Genomic DNA, 20,473 nt, shown 5'->3' with positions numbered 1-20,473 from the left:
CAAGACCTACTGGTTCATTTTCACTCTAGGCCCCTCTAAGACAGACCTTTAGCAGTCCTTATCAGGCCTTCTTATAAGCTTCTCTATAATTTTTAAAACAGAGTTGACTTTGGAAGCACTTTAACTTAAAAAGAAAAAATATCAATCTCTTGATCACAGTGTATAATACGTAGAATGAATTTTATGTTAAGATTCTGGTCGCTCATTCTAATCCTCATGTTCTAACATTGAGTATAGTACTGTGCCAGCCTCTACACACAAGCATAATGTTAGAGATTAATAACTGAGCAAGAATCGAATGCAACTCGGCCACATTTAGCTAATATTATTATTGCTCTGACACTTGTTTGCTTGATTCTGTGATATCTATGCCAATACTCTCTGGAGACTGTCCAAGAGGCACCTTGAAGATCTTCAAGAGACAGTGACATCTAATGGATCATTTTCCCTTTTTTTAAAAAAATAAGAATTAAGGTGAAATCACCACTATGGATTCAGTTTTAGCCACGAAAGGGAAAAACAGGTCAAACACCATATTTTCCTCTTCTATTTCTCTCAGTAATGATACCAAAATACTGTCCATTTATTAGGTGATCTTCATTCAAAGACCTCAAATTATTTTACAAAAAATTGGAGATCCCCATGTTACCGAAGGAGAAACAGACGAGAGAGAGAATGATATTCCTTGAGACGACAGAGCCCAGGCTGGAGCGGAGACCAGATCAGGTCTCCTAGTTTTGCCCCCCTGGCCTAAGAGGTACATTGGGAAAGTGCAGAAAGTCAAGTACATGATGAGCTGTTGTCACCTGCTAACCATGAGGAACTATGCTAACCAAAAATAAAATCTCGGCCCCCTCTAGAGTTCCTGTATATTAATTTGACAGAGTTATTCAGCCACCTTTAGAAAAAACCAGAAAACTATCAGGCGCTTTGGGGCCCTCTAAGAGGTTTCACTCCTTTTCAGTGTTTAAACAAATGCATATTGTTAAAGTTGAAATCAATCATCAGCATTTTACACTACCAGCTCCCCAGGGCTCTTACTGAAGTCATAGCAGAGTCCCAGAGGAAACCACTATGTACCAAGACAATCATGGAAAGTTTCTTCAGTTAGGTTTCCTGACAACACCCTTTACATCTTGGAAACTATTGAAGTAGCCAAATCAGGATGCACAATACTGCACATCAAAAGAACAGATAAGAGAAGCACCGGTCACCCAATGAAAGAAAACATCAGCGGAGCCTCAAGAATTCCCCCTGCACTGCTGAACAGAGCATCCTTCATGATATCAAGAAGTGGTAATAAAATGAAGATGCAGACTGAACTCTTCTGATGAAAAGGGGAAAAAAGCAACTGCTCAACCATTATGTTAGCTGGCTTTCCATGCTTTATGCTCTGATTTCTGAGATTACCTACAGTTAGCTCCACCGCTCAGAGTGCAATCTTCTTGAGACAGAGGCCCTGTATTATGTACTTGCAGTGTGAGGGCCCTAGCATGCTGCAGAGATTAGTTATCTATCTTGCGGCACTCAGAGGAAGCCAACATTTTGTACAGCCAAGAGCCATGATGTTTACCAGCTATTCTAAGACATGACAATAGGCCCTCTTTAAAACAATAGCAGCAAGTTATTTGTCTTGTGTCTCGAATACACAGTTGTTCTTGTAGCACATATGAAATTAAAGTCAAATTAGGGATCCAGAATAGAAACCTTATTTTTCTTCAGATCGACTAGTAACCACATACCCTATTGCAAAGTTGCTGTCTTCCCTCCAATCCACAATACGACAGATAAAGAGCGTACTGGAGTAGTCCTCAGGCCTGCTCACAAAGTCTGGAGGGCAGTCTGCTAAAGACACATAGGCTCTAGGAACTCTGTGGTCCACAGGTGAGAACATGGCACACTTCTTGAAGAGTTCACTGTTCTTGTCTGCCAGCAGTTTGATGAAGCCTGTGGCTGCTCTGGAATGCTTCTTCTCCAAGATATAGACCACCTAGAACAACCACAGGATTTCAACAGTTATCACCTTCAACAAAGCTTTCATTTCCTATAACAGAATAATGGTGAAAGGAGAGCACAAAGGCACAGCAGAACATCTTGGAAATTCACAAGCTTCAGCACATTTTCCCTGCCTGTTTTTTTGGGTGCCCATTTACAAAGTGATTTCCTTGGCCAAACAAAAGCTTGCCATCTTGCTCATGACGACGGTGGAGCAATGTGCCTTCCAAGCATTAGCTTTTTAAGGCACTTTTCTTAATTACAGAACAAAACCAGACAAGAAGCAGATGCTGCCCTGCACAGTACATTAGCCACAATGTACAAGTAACTTCTGTAAAATCTGCGACTTGTATTCTCGCTGTAAGGAGTGTGATTTCAACATTCAATGCAGGAAGACCAGTCCAAAAACAGTGCCTCTACTGGATCCAGTGCTAACTACGGAGAGGAAAGGGTAAATTGTGGGGAGTTTGGCCGAAATTCTTTCCCTGTGCTTCTCCATAGTCATGGCTTAATGAAAGATGACTTTGAAAAGAATAATAAATTGCATACTATTTTAAATGTTACTTTCCACAGATGTGTTCATCCATGGTATATTTTTGGTAGACCCATATAAATCACTGGATACAAGCAGAAATATTATCGCTAATTTTCTGGGTTTATTCAGAACAATACTTTTAGAAGGGCTGAAGATTCATCTCTCAGGGAAATTTGGAGCATAGGGATCACCATCCTGGCTGAGACCAGAGGACAATCTAATCCAGTATCCTGTCTCTGGCAGTAGCCAGAACCAGATGTTTCTGCATGAGATGCATGTGGGATAATCTGCCTTCACATAGATCTCATCCTAGTCTCTTAATGAGTAGAGAGCACCTTAAACATGAAGTTTAATATCTCTTCCAAACCTGCCATCATTAATGACAACAGCTCTGAATATTCTTGACAGCCATATAAATGTCCAATCCCTTTTAGGATTTGCTAAGTAATTTTGTAGAACAAACAAATACGCTTTAAACCAGGATAAACAGTAAAAGTGATACAGAACTAAAGCGTTATCAGACAGTGAAGAAAATATTCTGACCCATAGGAACCTGATTCAATGAACACTACCAGAAGATTGCAGGGAGACCAAAGGCAGGGCTATTTCAGCTATTCAGAGCGTAATGCTGTTCAAGCCCTTCTGACGTGAAAGAAAGACCATTATTCTGATGTGACGTTACCTTTGCTGTTCTTTGGAGAAATTTCTCTGGAAGAAGCCTTGGATTGTTCACCTTGGAGACATCTTCTTGCTTTGCACCCTGTGCGTAACCACTCTCTACATCCTTCCCTACATCAAACAAAGCCACATACACACACACAGAGGAATTACTTTAGTACGTCTTCCATCATCAATTTGCTTTAGTCTTTTGCTGTCAATTCTAATACAATCAAGTATAAGTCTTAATTGAAGGGAACAAACTTGACTGAATGTCAAAATACCCAAGCAATAAATGTTATTTAATATTTCTCCAGGCCACAATGGAGAACAGATATATATTCACTTATTGTGCACATCTGCAAAACAAAATCAAAATAAACCCAAATTTTACAAGTACATCTATACCAGCCATAACAAACAAAACAGTGGAAAACACGTTCTATTTATTAAGTTTAAAAAACGGCTTGAATTTCCTGGCTTTTCTTAGTTGATGTCATTAACTTAACATTATATAAATAGTCCTCTAAGTACTTACATTCATTTAATATTTAATTTCCTTTAAAAAATACATATTTATACTAGAAATTTGAAAGCACATCTGATAGGTTGACACTCTTCGGCCACAGATCAGGAGTATTAAAAAGCCTTAAGAAAATTAATTGCTTCATATGACCACTTATTTTTTCCTCTTAATTTCCTTCACCAGATACCTGGAACGTTTAAGCCAAATTACCAACCAAATTTTAGTTTTGAATTTCAAAACATTCAAGTATCCATCAAAGGTAAGAGGCACATTCTAGGGCTTTAGATATTTACAACCTGCTGAAGCAATCCTAAATTCAGTAAGAGAAGTTTGAGGGTGGACACTGCAATGAAAGGTACGGTTTTTATCAGTCTGAAAGTGCATTTAGAATAGATACACCAGCCCAACCTTTACTGTATAACTTGTGTTGAAACTCCATCTACCCATGACATGTTCATTTAAAGTAGGATCCTGATTCTTCTGGAGATTATTGTTTTCCAAAAAGGACCGGCCCACTGCCTGCAAGTTTAAGGGAATGTAGGGGTCAATGGTCTTTTCTTCAAAGGAACAAGAGAAAGATATAAAGTAATATACTATTGAATGTGTTCCACAGGATGCCAAAAAAGCTCATGTGCACACCAGAAAGACTCAAGGACAGTCTTTAAAGCGTAGATACAGGCCCACACAAGACGCCCATCTGTCCAACAGGGCTCTCTTCAGTTGAACTTGCTGGTGACATGATGGATGAATGGTGAGCCGCCTCAGACTGGGAAAGGCTGCAGCTGCCGGGAGTACAGAGAAGGCACTCAACCCCACGGGACTGAAATCTGCCTCAGAACTCAGACAAGAGCCAATGTGGAACACAAAGGACTGCCCCTTATGTTTGCAGATAGCTCTGTGGGCACTGCCATCAAGAGGGTACATTCACAGATGGGCAAATTTCCATACCTGGAACGTTTTGCCATCGGGCGAGATTACGCTAGCAGTCATTTGGCAGTGACTGCTATCACTATAATGATACACCCATTTTCATAACTCTTCCAGAACATGGCCTTTCGGGATGAAGTTCTTCAGGTTTATGCTCTGCGCAAAAGTGCATTTTTATGAAGAATTTGAGCAAATTCCTTTTAAAAAAAATGGAGGGAGGGGTAACAAAAATCCCTCTCCGTTTTAAAAATGTAACCCCCTTTTCCTTCCAGATCATCTGGGCTCCAACTGGCACATAAGTAGTGTTCTGATGAAGGGTAAATCCCAAATGGATGTCATGTTGACAAATGAGTTTGAAAAAATTGCTTGGATAATACTTAAGCAATTTTAAAATAGGAGACTATTGTAGTTATGAGCCTAAGCAACAGGGAGGATAAAGAAAGGCAACATTTAACATTTCTGCCAACCGGAGATTGTATTAGGCAACAATTCTAAAAAGCCGAAAGGCAAGTAAAACTGTTTTAATGGGAATTTTTAAGAATGTTCTATAAACCTGAGATAATCTTAACAAAGGTAATGCCTTGTACATAGAAAGAACACATCCTAAAAGTTAATGGCATCAGGTTCATAATGCTGCAATCAAAAAGACAGTAATTATCCTAATGCACAGGAAGGGATGACCAAAAATTAAGAAACACGGGCAGGTTATGGAGGTAAATTAACTTGGTATTTTCCCAAAGACTGTATGTGAAAGCATGGATAACAAGCAGCACAGGGGTTTACTAGAACGAGCTTTTGACCACAGAACACAGTCTGCAGGTTGGAAGAGAGATCAGACCTACAATCTTTGCGATTGAAAGGAACACAAACTTACTTTCAAGCGGGACACAATGGGGATGCTGGATCTAACACACTTTAGGAAAGAATGAGATGCATGCAAAGACAACTACTATGCAAATTTCCAGGAACAATGTTCTAGGAATATTTTCTTTGATGGGGTGAAGCTTTGTGAAAAGTCTCTTTTACACATTACCTTCAGATTCACATCTCTCAAAGTCACTCACATTTTTCAGCTGTTCCAACCGAGGCAGATTTGCCTATCGCTTAGACAAAAAGGAAGCAGTGAAACCACTAACCTGTTCTCAGAAGACGTGGCCTGTGCCCGTGCACACATGCGATAGGTGCATGTTGAACACAGAACCGCACAGCACAGAACTGCCTACTGGGTGCATGAATGTGCCCTCTGCAGGTTCTTAGTCTAGGAGCTGGCAGAGTTTGTACATTTTTGCCAAATGTGAAAAATGAAAAGAGCTGGAGCTTTTAATCCACTGTGTTGAAGACAAGACTACCTATGATCCGAGCTGGAAAAAGTATTCACCTGAATTCTCACTGTAGCACCTGGTAGTATCCACCCTGTTGGCCACCGGCAGAGTCAACCAGAGGCCCTTGGTTGGCTGAAGAAAACCAGTGTCCTTGAGGTAGAAGGCTGCAATGCCTTAGCCATACTCACCAGAAAACCCAGAGCTCATCATCCAGCAGAGAGATATTGGAGTCTGTGACCAAATCTTCAGGAGAAGTAAAGGAAGTCAATCCTGAATCTGCTTATGCTCATTCATGTTCCTTATTGACACCTGTATATGAAAGGCCACTGTGCATACTTGCTGGAGGGGGGAGGGGGAGTGCTTCTCAGACAGGAGATGGGATGAGATCAGAAGATTGTGTCCTACAGCTCTTGGAAAAAAAAAGGAGCAAAAAGATGCAGGCTTTTCTAAGAGAACCTCCAACCAGGAGGTGGCCAGCGTAAGGCAGAAAAAGGCTACTGCCACAAGGATCGCCAAAGGGACTAAAAGACAACAGTGACAAAGGCACGAGAAGGAAGGTGCCAGGAGATGGCCAGAGTGGCAAACCTCTAGCCATTTTGGAGGATGTAGTGCTATCCTTTGAGGCAGAGTGGATGTCACAGATCTGAAATCCACCTGGCTGGGCTGTCAGATCCCAGACGTCTGCACTAAAGATTCCTTTGTGGCTGATGAAGGGAGAGAAGCAAGAAGAGGGCTAGAGGTGCCAGATCCAGGGAGGATCTGGCACAAAAGTTCTGCTGTAGATCGCTTTGTCACAGACATCTGAACCAGCACCTCGGTCCGTCGTAAAAGCCCCTTTCGGCTCCATTTCATGCAGCCCTAGTGGGAACGGCTGTTCTAGAGGGTCCAGAGTTTGGAGCACCCACACAAATAGGTGAACTACAGAGGCAATTCTCAAAGGACAGAGAAGATCTGAAAAAAGGCAGCTTTTGGGCAAGTGGGGGCCGAGAGGTGGGAAGAAGCTCTTTGTCTTATGCCAAACCAAAACTGAATCATTCTGACCCTTTTACTATAGTGGTTATCCAATGGCCATTCAATATTTCCACCCTCTGAAATGACATGTTTTCTGAGAAAGATTTACTGTTAGCTTGGGCAACACTTCATAAGCTTATCTTACAGTGAAAACACACTTCAGCAGCAAGAATCCAGTGAAACTGTGTTATAATCCCCTACTTTTCCTTTCAGCGATTATCCAACAAACCAAAATTGTAATAGCTTTACTTAAAAAATTAGGTACTAACTGTAAGAAACCTCTCAAATTAGTTATGCTATTACCAGCAAATTAGATCCAGCAATTGCGACATTTGCATCCCTCTCTAAAAGATCAGTTTGAACAGTTTTCGTATATAGTCAGATGTATCTGGCAACCGTTCGCGGTCGAACATACTAAAAACAGCCCCCCAAAATTTCCTTGTACAATTAGATTACCATGACACTAACAGGTGGCCAAAGCGGCCTTACAGCCATCAGACTAAAATCCTTATTAATGATGACAGATCCAAAATTACTTTCTTCAGGTACGCATTGGTCCCTATGGAAATTTGCAATTCCTTCCAAAAGGAACACAATTAAAGATGCAATATCCACTTGCAAATGAAAATATATCACAATTTCAAATCTCAAAAACAACCAACTGGAAAAAAATAGTCTCCCTCACTCGATGGAAAGAAGAAACACTTACTGAATGCGTACTACTTCAGTTACAAAAATCTTAAAGAAAACCACTTAGCCCATTCCACACGGACTTGTCTTTCCCAACTGTGGACACTACTGACGTCTCTCCAGTTCCAAACACAGAAACTGCACTTCAGATTCAGGTGCTCAGATACTACAGGGATCGGTTGGTACATGTGACTCAATAGCAGGAAAAGTTTGCTGTTTGCTAATGAAGTAAGAGACAACTTCTCTGGTGTTTGTTTAAACAGGCAGCTTTCTGTACCAGAACATTAGCAAAGTGAGTTAAACAAAAATAAATCGACTGTTAGTAGATTTAATCTCAAAGATGGTGCACTATTCTCAATAAGGAAGTGTTTTTCAAAGCTTTGTCTATACCAGTATAAAGAGCCGCGTACAGGAAATAGGAAAAGTACACAAATATGTAGAGAATGGTAGGTGTGCACTTAGATAACACAAACTATAACAATGATTCATTTTTAATGGGCAATCAAAAGGAGAAGCAGCATGATTTAATAGTTAATATAGGGGACTAAGAGATGAGATACTTGAATTCTGTAACCACCACAGCTATGGCCTTCTCTGTGATATCGGAAAAGTCAAGTAACTTGCAGCACGAACCTCTATACAGCAGGGTAGATTGATTTAAATCAAGACAATTTAAATCCGTGATTTAAATAATCACTTAAATCACCAAGCAGAAAGCCTTGATTTAAATAATTGATTTTAATCAACTTTTCTATTTGTACTTCAGTTATTTTCTAAAGAAAGGTGAATTCTCACTGGCTGATATGACCACTGAAATATGTTAATTGACAACTGAATAGAGCTTTTATGCTTGATTTGGTACATCTTTTTGCTACCTAGGAGGGTACAATATAACTATAAACATTCATTTAAGCAATTATATCTTAATATTGTCAGAGTTTTATTAATTGTACATTTTTAGTATGTTAGAAAATAGGAAAGGATATATTGCTTATTCACTGGATAATTAACCTTTTGCTCATGATTTGTGTCAAGCTTCATTAGGATGGTAACTGAATTTAATTAATAAAAATAATTTTAGATGTTATTTTGTGTATTTTTAAACAGAACAAGCTTTTAATACAGCACACACCTATTGTGCCAGATGTGTAAAGCTTGACATTCAAAGTGAGATGTTTTTCCCCTGATTCTTTCTTTACATAGAAAAGCAGCCTTTAAGTCAAAGCTTTTGAGAGGCTCATGGATTCAGCATATTTATTTTTTATTTAAATGTGTTTAGAGACTATAAGTAGTTTAGGCCTTAATAAATTTTGTAATAAATTCAGATTTCATTTTAAACATGTGTATTTTTTAAAAGAAGAAAATTAAACAAAAAAATCCCATTTAAATTAAAAAATTGGATTTTCTTGATTCCTCCCCCTCAAATCATCAGTTTTTAATCCACTCTGCTATATAATGCAACGTAAGGATAAAATTGCTCATCAGATTCTGATTTTGGGGGGGAAGTGGTAATAACCAAGATTTAAAAAAAAAAAATGCATACATGTGGCCCACCATCACAAAAAATAAGAACTTTAAACGGCAACTTGTCTTCTAGCAGGCAGAGCTCAATACCCACACCTAGAGTCACCACTTTGCAGAAATGCATGTGCAGATCATGCTAGAGTCAATGAGAGCTGTGTACAAATCTGAGAACAGCACTCGACCTTTACCACTACAGCGGTGAAAGTCCAATGTTACACTGAGCGAGTCAGACGGTACTGCCCCAGACTAGATTTTATTGTATTTTTAAATAAACCACAAAAAAGTCATACTTCAAAAAGCAGTGCACAAGAAAAAGCAGCAAAGTAAGCACTAAACACACGCTTTGTATTCCATCAGTACAATACAAGATTATTTCTGAATTAAGGAGCCTATTTAGCTCACTTTGACTGGACCATCCAGTTCGTAGTTTTAAAATTTTTAATAATGGATATAGCACTTAGTTTCCTTTATCAGACTAATGGCCATTGGGTGAACATGCCCCCTTCTCCATGCGTGCAATGTACTGAGATAGCTCTGTGAATTTAAAAAAGCAAGGCAGTTTCAAGCCAAGATACTTCATAATATCTATTGTATACATTTTAATAGCACCAGCAACTTTCTTAATGGTGTTTCTTTTGAATTTACACTTAACAATGAATGGTTATTTCAGAGTGAGATTGCTCAATTCCTGAATGTGCTACACCCACACATCCAACAGTCCCAAAAATGTTTGAAGTTCAGAACTTGCAGGGTTAGAATGAAGACGACGATCTAGTGGCAAGTAATTTATAGACAGCAGAGGTATCTTAATCAATACCCAGGGGCATGCAGACAAAAGCAGAGCAAAAAGCAATGGCAGAAGGTATATGCTGCAGGTTTCCTTCCAACTATAATTTAGATAGATAGCTAGATAGATTGATTGATAGAGCGATAATGACCGAGGGTTAGCCCAATGATTTGACAGAGATGTTGAATAAGATGGAGTCTTGGGGAAAGAGTCTAGAGGCAGAAGTGTTGTTTCCCTCATGACCCTCCAAGTTTGATCCATAATCTCATGTAACTACCACTTTATCAACTAGATTGAGAGGGATCCGCAGCATTTCATGATCAGTCACTGCTACAAATACTGTAGGGAGAGACAGAGGCTTAGATTTTCAAAGCCAAGAATGGGATTTCAATTGAAATTCATGGCAGTCACGTGACTAAATCCCCTACTCTGATTGAAAGTCTCAACCAGAATGAGTATAGCTGCTTACCGACTGTCCATGGCTAGGTGAAAGTTGTCCACCAAGCCTCTGTGCCATATCCCTGCCTAAAGCCTGACTGAAAAGGTTCTAGGATACTGGCTGAGGTCAGGTCTTTGCTCGCTCAGAAATGGAAGATGAGACAGACAGTGTCAATTCACTAAGCTGGCTGTGTCAAACCGTTGTGTGTTTTAAAATGGACTAACACTCTCATGAGAGACTGGCAATCTCTGACCACTATTCACAGAGGAGCTCTCCCTGACTGCATTGAGGACAGTGTACAACACATGGATGGATGGCTATATATAACCCTTTACCAACTGATTTTGTTTGGGGATAGGGGAAGTAAAGGTGTGGGTGGGTGGATGTGTGTGAGTGTTGGGGGGGGGGACAAAAAAAAAGCAAAGCTCAAGATAAGGGAGTAAATTCAGAAGCTTCACTTCAGATTGTCCTACAGAGCATTTTACTAGGAACCTCACATTTCTACATGGAACATTTCATTATGGACAAAGACTGAACTCAGCAATGTCAAAATGTGTATTCCAGATATCTCCATGGATCCAGTACTGGGATAGAAGAACCTCAAGACCTCAAGGTCATCAGTTTCAGCCTAGGTCCATAGTGATCAGAAGTGTTACCATCGAAACGCTGTTTGGTGATCTGTGAAAGATGAGCTCAGAAGATTTCAGTCCAACTCTTTCTGGAGAGAAGTCCACATCACAAAACCACCATAACTGGACCTTCTGCCAGCAGTCTTGACAGAGCAGCAAAATTACTGAACTGGCTCTGAGAGTGCAGTACCCTTTGACAGCCCTAAAGATGGTCACTCCAGAACAGGGACAGGACTTCTACAGAGTTACTGCCAATAAGAGAAGACTTCAGTCTCCTGAGCTATCAACGTTGCACCTCTCATGAACACCAGATTAATTAAATTAAACAATAATTTAGGAAATATTTTTGTAACTGTGTTTCGTTAAATATTTAACCTGCTTGTTTCATTTCCTTTTTTAGTGTATGTATATTATTTTTCTTAAAGTGTTTGAGTCATTTTTCCCCTATGAAGAAATGATTCTGCTACTAAATGAAATGTACAGTATTTGATTAGTTTAGCCAAATAAATTTTTATCTGATTCATCTAGGAAAACTGTTGTTAACAATGACCACATTCTGCTACGTTCACTTTCCATGCCTACCATCCATTGTGAAAATCATGCTTTTTAGCCTGGACTTGTAACACAAAAGAAAGGAACAGGTGAATTAGTCACTTCAGTAACAAACGGTAATAGGTGGATTCGAGCTAATTCCAGTTACCTAACCGCAGGAGTAATTTTTTGCCTTGCTTTAGATATCATTGTGGCGTCATGAAGACTGATGTGGGAAGAAGAGAACAAAAGTTACTTGTCATGTGCACCTCAACACTGATTTCTATTGCAGACCTCCTTTACGCAATCAAAAGTTAAAAACAACTCAACATCACAGGCTAAATAAGATTCAACTGACAGAACTCGAAAACCCACTTGTCCAAAACTAATAGGAAGATTTGCCAGGTGGGTGCCATCAACTTTGAAAGATCTAACCCAGAGGGGGCCCTACCAAATTCATGTCCGTTCTAGTCCATTTCACAACCGCTTGCAAACCTGGGGGGTGTAGGGGGTGCTGTGAGTGCCCCAGCCCAGCCAGGACTAGCAGCGAGGGGTCCCCGCCTGGGGCACCCCCAGCAGCATAGGGAGATCAGATTTCACAGTCCGTGAAATTGGTAGGGCCCTACTCATAAGGACTAGAAACTTAACCTTCCAAACATGAGACTAGGATAAACCAATACAGTGCTGTGTTGAGAACACAGACAAACAACTCCAGTTTACCTGCAGCTGCTCATAGCTTTTCTAGGTTGCAGCAGAATGAAAACTGACATAGTCTTGTCAGTTTTACTGCTCCTAATGGAAAGCCTGTGAGTGACAGTGAATGCCAGGGAGCCAGCTGCAGCAGGGTCAGTCTCCTAGCAACACAATGGTCACAGCTGATCCTGACAGGGGCTGCCTGATTGGTTCGGCCGGGAGCAAGCAATTACCGGACCCAGCAGCAGCAGCCAGAGCTTACTGGCTGCTCGATGCATTCCTGCTTTCTGTGCCTGCTCCTGCCCAGTCTGCTCTTACGCCCACTTCACTTCCTGCCCTTACTCTGGCTCTGACCCCTGGCTCTGCTTCTTGACCACGTCTCCAGCTCGCTCATTGGCTCTGGAAGTTGGCTTCTGATCCTCCAGCTGCACTTCCTACATCTCACTCACTGGCTCTGGCTTTCGGCTTCTGATCTCTGGCTCTGACCCTCAGCCCCACTTTCAACTACTTCTCCAGGAATCCTGTGATCCTGGATTTTTACTCCAACTAGGTTCTGCTGTAGTCTCCAGGCCTAGCCATCCCCATGGCTCTGACCATTAGTCCCAACTGCCCAGGTCCTAGTCGTGATCCTGACAGTTTGAGCAGCTCAAGAGAGAAAGACCGAAGATCGGGCTTTGGCTGTGAGATTCACCCGTTAAGGCCTCCCGCTTCCTGATGGAGGTAGCGGGCATGTTGCAGAGGCTGTAAACCCAGATTGCAGCCCTGCAGGCACACGTCTCACTACCCAGGGCACTCAGGAACCAAAGATTCTGCTGCCGGCTCAGTCTGAATGCAAGAAATTTCATGAATCAACGCCGGCTCCTGTTCACGCTATGAACCCAGTTTCCCACTCACCAGGCCCAAATAGGGCTCCTTATTAGCCTGTTAACCGGGGCCCTCCTGGGGCAGCTTGAGGTATTCATCAGAGCAACAGCAATTGTCTTTAATGACCCAAATCACACCTGCTCTGCTAAGACTGTGCCCGGGGAATGGACCAGACAGGTTCACAGTGGAATTCCGGTGCTTGGTGGCCTACACGAGATGCTCTGGTCAAGCCATGCATCAACAATTGCCTGACTGAATATCAACTAGAAAGGGAGCCCAGTTTTGACTCCCCGCAAGCCAACCAAATTCAGCCCTGCCTTACTGACATAGGAGCTGGTGACATGCCATAGACTTATGCCTATATTGTGGGGAACCTGGGCACTATAACCACGGGTGCACCGGTAAGACTCATGTCCTGCCCCAGTCTGGAAAACCCCTTTTGTCAACCGGTACCCTGGTTGTCGTTGGCCAACAAGCCACCATCCTTTAATTTCCTCTTTGGTTACAACATCCTGCCATGTCTGAGATCGAACTGCGGATACTGGTGGACAGAGGAGCTTCTGACAACTTCAGGGACCTAGATTTTGCTTGGACCCATAACTTATCACTCAGTAACCGAGCATCTCCAAGTTGGCTGACTGCACTGATGGATCCTCCCCTCTCCTCAGGCCCAATTACCCATCAAATGACACTGATGACTGTGACCACACCGCCAAGTTGCCCCAACACTAAGTGGGCGGTAAAGTCCAGGTGTCCGCTCAACATCTCAAATCCTCCCACCCACCTACCAAATTAGACCATCAATATCTGGGTCCCTTTGAGATTGCTGAACAAGTTGACCCAGTAGTAATCCAATGACTCCAGCTGCCCAAATCTCTGAACGTCCATCTGGTTTTTCACGTGTCCCTCCTGAGGCCCTACATAGAAAATCCCTTCCCGGCAACCCTGTTCCTCCCCCTCCCATGGAGGTTTTGAGTCAGGAAGAATATGAGACCCAAGAAATCCTGGCTTCTAAGCGAATCTGAGGTAGACTTCTGCTGGACCGGGAGGCTTATGGCCTGGAAGAATGGTCTTTGGAACCAGAAAGGAACGTCCATGCCTTGGAGCTCATACATGCTTTTCATCAGAAGAACCCAGAAAAATTGGGCCCTAAGGCCCGTAAAAAGGCACCCTGGACAGGAGAGTGCTGTCAGGGAGCCAGTTGCAGGAGGGTCACTGGCCCAGCAACACACTGGGTACCGCTGATCCTGGCAGGGGCTGACTGATTAACTGCACTTCCTGACTGGTGGAGGGGTGGAGCTAGCTCCTACTTCACTCAGCAGCAGCCAGAGTTCGCTGGCTGCTCAACACATTCCAAGCCTGCAGCTGCGCTTGGACCCGCTTCCTGTGTTACTTCTGCCCTGCCCAGCCTGCTCCTGTGCTTGTTTCAGTTCCTGCCCTTAGCGATCCTTGGCTCTGACCTCTGGTTCCACTTCCTGACCACATCTCCAGCTCACCTATTGGCTTGGGCTTTGACCATCGGCTCTGCTCTCCACTATGCCCCTGGGCCTCCCGTGTGGCTCCTGCTCTAACCTCCAGGCCTGGCCACCCCATGGGTCTGACCACTAGGCCCCACTGCCCACATCCCAGTCATAATCCTGACAGTGAAACTGTTAAGATTAAAACCAATATCAGCCTGTTGCAGCCTGAAAGAGCTAGGAGCAGCAGCAGAGGTAGGAACTAGGAGCTGTTCACTGGAAACACCCCCCCAAAAAAAACTGGAGGCTGGAGAGGAGGAGATTAGTGGAGACCCCTTATGACCACTCGAGGTAACTAAGAGCATCTGGGTAGGGAGGCAGAACAGAGAATTATTCCTTCCAGCAGCCGGAGGGGTTGGAGGGCTTCCAATTTATCACCCAGATATTAGCAGACAGATACAAAAGACGGAGTGCCCCAGAGTAGGGTTCAGAAGCAGCATCTTGTTTGGACTCCCGTTAATCTCTCTTTTCCCCAGCTGTCCGCTCTGGGAGTAAGGGGGGGAAGAAGGGAGATAAGTGGTGTCACTTGCTTGCAGAAGATCTACTCACTCAGAATACCAATGGCAGCCACCACTCTCAGCAGTTTTCTTTGCAGACATAAGGGCTACAGATTTAGGAGATTTCTGAAGGCACTAAGGAGTGTTAGACCCCATCTGCCTGTTGTGCCTTTGAAAATGCCCCCCTTTAAAAAAGTTAGTATCTTGACAGCTTAAATTCTGCAGCACAAATACAGTTGTCTCCCTGGCTACTAGGATCTGATAAGCCTTTCAAACCCTGATTATACAGATTAACAATAATGCATTACTGAGAAAAAGACGTTCACTCCTACAGTATTTAACATGTGAACACATAGCACATACAGCAAACACTACAAAGCTCGCACTGCAAAGATGCAATGGGAAAGCGGGTCCCAAGTATTCCAGAGCTGTGGCCTGCGGATGATAACAAACTGAGGTCACCCAGCTCTAACCCAGGCCCCATTGTCCTTATCAGCTCATGGAAAAGTACCTAGCTAGAGCTCTCATTACACATTTAGCCGAGTTAGCTCAATTTACATGCACAATAAACCCACAAAACACAGCTGAACCATTTTTTGCTCAAACTTGGGAAAAAAAAAATCCTTAAGGCAGAGAACAAGCCCTAAACGTCAGTGCTTCTAAGTTGAAAGTTTCAGAAAGGTACAAGCAAGTGGAAAGAAGGGGGCAGAGGGAACCTCTTAGGCAACCTTAACTATAGTCACTGCCACTGCTATTATTTTACAGAGTCCTGTTTTTGTGAGTTACCCATGTGGAGCGGGGATAGCCTGTGTATGTGGTCAGCATACAAGGAAACCTCTTAGGAGCAGAGAACACAATAGATTTGTTGGACAAGGATGGGTTTTGGCAAGGTGACAGTGCTTTATTAACCTTACTGAACCCTTTTGGCAGAGAAAGTATCAGGAGCTTTTATGAGAATAGGTGCCATTCTCACAGTACAAACTGCTACTGTTTGCACTGCTGTTTCCTTATCAGCAAGTCTGAAGAACTGCTTTAGTATCTGATAAAACTGGCTCAAATTCAGATGAACTTCAGATTACAGATGAGCATAAGTGAGGATGTAACACTGTAAAAGCAGTACTGTGTACAGAACATTTCATGTTTGTCCTGGTCTTGGGCAGATCTGCAAGGTTTTACTGAATGCAGATACTTACAATACAAATATGAAGTGTGAAATATTTGTATTGCAACATTAACTGCTGGAGACACTGCAATCACATTAACAGCTTGATACCAAGAGGCAGGAGAGTGAAGAGAAAAAAGTTAGGCTACCTGAATTCCCAAAATGTAACAGTGGGAAATCTTCTATCAATATTCACAGATTGTATCATATATCCCCCTTATATGTGCACTTTGGAGATAGGAACACAGAAATCAAGAGTCCTTTAACCACTACCAAAGCAGACATTGTAATGAGGATCAAATGATGCAGACTGACACACAAAGCACATAGTACAGCAACTGGTTCTTGCAGATATGTCGTCCATAAGATTCCACTGTTGGTGCACAAGGTCAGATTCTTTTAAATATCAGTGTTGATTGGAGCCGGACCTGTATCCTGAGTGCTCTCTTCCTTTCTGCAGCCGAGGGCATACAGAGCAAGAGGACTGTAACCCGCACTCAGTTCCTTCATCAATAAGAATTCCCCAAGAGCCGGAATACGACCAGCGGGAAAGGAGGGCAGGTCACTGAATGTGTGGGGACACCATCTCAAAGCACCACAGTTCGTGTAAGGTTGGTAACCATACTCTGTTCTTCGATTGATTGTCCACACAGCTGCACTCTTGATGACTAACAAGCAGCCGCCCCAGTGCTAGGAGGTAGGCGAGAGGACGCCCTACCTGAAGGGCAATTATAGACAGCCCAACCAAACCTAGTATTCAACCTAGAAGCTTGAACCAAGAAATGATGAGTGGTAAAGATGTGGACTGAACCCCACAAAACTGCTGTAGAGCTTGGCTAAGCAAACCCTTAGGATACGTCTACACTGCAATCAAAAACCCGTGGCTGGCCCGTGCCAGCCGACTTGGACTTGGGCTGTTTAAATGCAGTGTAGACATTCGGGCTCTGGCTGGAGCCCAGGCTCTAAGACCCCGTGAGGAGGGAGGGTCCCAGAGCTCTGGCTGAGCCCAATCGCCTACTCTGCAATTACAAATCCCTTTAGCCTGAGTCCCACAAGCCCAAGTGAGATGGCATGGGCCAGTCGTGGGTGTCTAACGGCAGTGTAGACATACTCTCAAGTTTGCAGGAAGCTGGGGCATAAATCTATCGCATGCTAGCGTGCCCGCACTCAGTGTCCATGTGGAACCTGCTGCCATGCACTAGAAGTTCCCTAGTGTGCTCTGATCTACCCTGCTTTGAAATCGGAGTAGGTTCAAGTACACTGAAGCTTGGTCTATATCACCAACTTATGTCGGTAAAACTACGTTGCCCGGGGATGTGGAAAATCCACACCCCTGAGTGATGTAGTTATACCAACATAACCCACACTGTAGACAGCACTATGTCAGCCGGAGGGCTTCTCCCATCAACATAAGTACCGCCGCTCGGGGAAGTGGAGTACATATGCCGATGAGAGAAGCTGTCGATGGTAGCCACTGCAGTGCTGTAAGTGTAGACAAGAAATGTCTAGAGCATGGCAGCCAGATCCACGTGGACACTTGGTGCCCAGCACGCAGGGGTGGCGTCCATTTACACCCCATCTTGCTGTGCACTGTTTATTTAGACAGACTCCTACATCTCTGTGATATGGGGAGGCTACAAGTTACCTAAGCAGGGCAGAGAAGCCACCTGAGTCCCAGTGGAAGGAGACCTAACCTGTCCAGGTGGCCCTTACTTAGCCACAATGTCCTGACAGTCTGAGATTCACTTACCCCCTCAATGATACAGGTTTGCCCTTTAATCCTCTCAGCAAATGCCAGGAAGAGTCTAGGTATATACCTGAATGGCTTGGTTCTATCCAAATAGAATGAGTGTTATCCAATGTGTGATGTTTCATTTAACCCAGGGTGGAATGTCATTTAGGGAAGAAAACCTGGAAGGGAATAGACCAGTGGTTCCCAACCTTTTTGGCTCGAGGGCCACAAATATGATTTTTACAACCCTGAAGGGCCACCAGTCTCCGACAGCAGCCCCCCGCCTTCCCTCCGCCACTGCAACCAGAGGGAAGGAATTCAGTGAGGAGGATCTCCCGTCCCTCTGGCTGCAGCAGGGAAACCATGTGCTCCACCTGGGTCCCTAGGCAGAAGCTCCCTTCTGCAGCCAGGGGGATTGGAGATCAGTGCACCCCTCCCTCTGGCTTCAGCAGGACCTAGCGCCTAGGGACCCAGGCGGAGCGCTTTGTCATGCTTCCTGCTACAACCAAGGGGAGGGAAGCCCTGATCTCCCATCCCATTAGCTGCAGCAAGGAGCCTGCACCGGCAATGCGCTCTGCGTGGGTACTTAGTCAGCGGCTCCCTTCTGCAGCCAGCGGGAAGGGAGCCGCAGGCCACTCTAAAAGACCCCGCGGGCCACTTTTGGCCCATGGGCCACAGATTGAGAACCACTGGAATAGACTGATGTGGAACTCAAAAGCCACCTTACCCAGGAACTTCACATTAGGCCTGAAGGTGACTATCCTCATGATAGACTGTTGTGGGGAAGAGGAATGGGGGGCCTGCCATGAAAACCTGGATCTCTCCTATCCCTCTAGCTGACATGAGGCTACCAAAAAGGCTGCCTTCACTGACAGGTGGTAAAGAAAACAAGCTCAATGGGGGAGACCCGTTACTCCAGTTAACACAAAGTTAAGGTTTCAGGAAGGAGGGGTTCTCTGACTCATGGGAAAACATGTGAGCCATTTGTGGAATCTCAACCCCATGAGCTGCAAGGAAATGGTGTAGCCTTGTACCAGAAGATGATTTGCAGAGATCACTGTCATGTGTACTCATACTGAGCTAAGGGACAGAAAAATGATTGTTTTAGGGAAAGAAGATAGTTCAGAGAAGGATGACTGAAGTGCAAGTGCTTGTTTGGACCTCTGCTATACCTGATTGTGACAGCTGATCCCTTCACAGAGCAATGAAGAAGTAGATATATCTGTGTGCAGAGTACCCTGGAGAGTGAAGCCACCAATAAGTGATACTTTCCACTTGTTCACTGCAGCACTTACTCCTAAATTAAGCAGTTTCTGATCAGCTTTATCAGGCAGTGAAGTCAATCATACAGCTTGGTTTATTCTATTCTGTATATGTTCACATGCCATGCTCATCACTATAGTCTCTGAGTCTCTTCCAGTAGTGCAGTAAGTAACTTGACTAACATCCGTCACCTGTGGTTTATACTCTCATCCTCTCCCCAGTACGAGAATTGGGTGTGAAGTTAAATTGGGCAGGGGGGACTCTGTTTTTTGAGATATGGATTTTTGGGGTTTGTTTAGAATACAGGTTGGCTGAAATCTCTCTCGTTTGAAATGATGGCATCTTTCCTTAGCATGAATCCTTGAGGCTTTGCTGTCCTAAAAAGCTCATCAGAAGCTTCTGTTTGAGTATTGCACTGCTCCCATTATGTACCATTTATTCCAGTCTTGCCACTGCTCACAAAGGACAATATTTAGCCACATGCAGGGCCCCTGCAAAGGTCTATGAGCACTGAAGTCCTCACAATTTGGCTCAAGTATGTCACGCATAGGTCTTGCGGATTCTCCATGCACAGCAGTGAATTTCACCCTTATACATTCCTTTCGCCTTTCCTCTCTGTGCTGTTGATACAATAGTGATTTGTTTCAAGGAGAAGGGATTTTTATATAGGGAAGAGCCAAGATACAACAGCTTAGTACAAGAGATCTTTATATCATGGACGAAACGCGCAATGGACAGCATGAACGCACATTTTCTCAAAGGAAATCTAGTTACACTGTACACAATGAGGGACACTTGAACAGGCCAAGGGTCCAATCCACCAAACACACATCCGTGTACAAGTGTCTTTACTCAGGTAGTAGCCCCACTGAGTCCAATGGAACTACTTGATGAATGAAGTCACTCATGTTTGGAGGATCAGGGTCCAGTCTGTTGGTACTATTATCTGCAGCCAAAGTCTCCCTTCAAAATGTAAATATGGGGCTCTTTTTCAAAATGATATGGGCTGCATATGCACATGGTGAGGACAGAATTTGGCCCAGTAAGTCAACATTGACATGTCATGATCCTTTCTGCAACTCTATCACAGATTCAGCAATAATTGTGTCTGGAAAGCGGCTAAGTAAACCTAAAATCTGGATAAGTGAGGATACGTGGAACTGCGTGAGAGA

General features: G+C 43.5%; 1 protein-coding gene across 3 annotated transcripts in view; it reads right to left on the bottom strand.

Moving 5' to 3' along the window:
* Positions 1 to 20,473, bottom strand: part of DIS3L2 (DIS3 like 3'-5' exoribonuclease 2) — a 261,720-nt gene that overhangs the window by 149,535 nt on the left and 91,712 nt on the right. For all 3 annotated transcript variants that reach the window (XM_067561129.1, XM_067561130.1, XM_067561128.1), the window contains 2 exons: positions 3,213 to 3,319; positions 1,743 to 1,990 (listed from right to left, as the gene is read on the bottom strand). In XM_067561129.1, the coding sequence (XP_067417230.1) occupies positions 1,743 to 1,990; positions 3,213 to 3,319 (355 nt within the window). The remainder of the gene's footprint in view (positions 1 to 1,742; positions 1,991 to 3,212; positions 3,320 to 20,473) is intronic.

The sequence above is a fragment of the Emydura macquarii genome, unplaced genomic scaffold (assembly GCF_026122565.2).
Source record: "Emydura macquarii macquarii isolate MOO-44397 ecotype Brisbane River unplaced genomic scaffold, CSIRO-AGI_Emac_v2 contig_2365, whole genome shotgun sequence".
NCBI lineage: Eukaryota > Metazoa > Chordata > Testudines > Chelidae > Emydura > Emydura macquarii.
The sequence above is the reverse complement of the archived record's forward strand: the minus strand, read 5'-3'. Positions and strand labels throughout refer to the sequence as shown.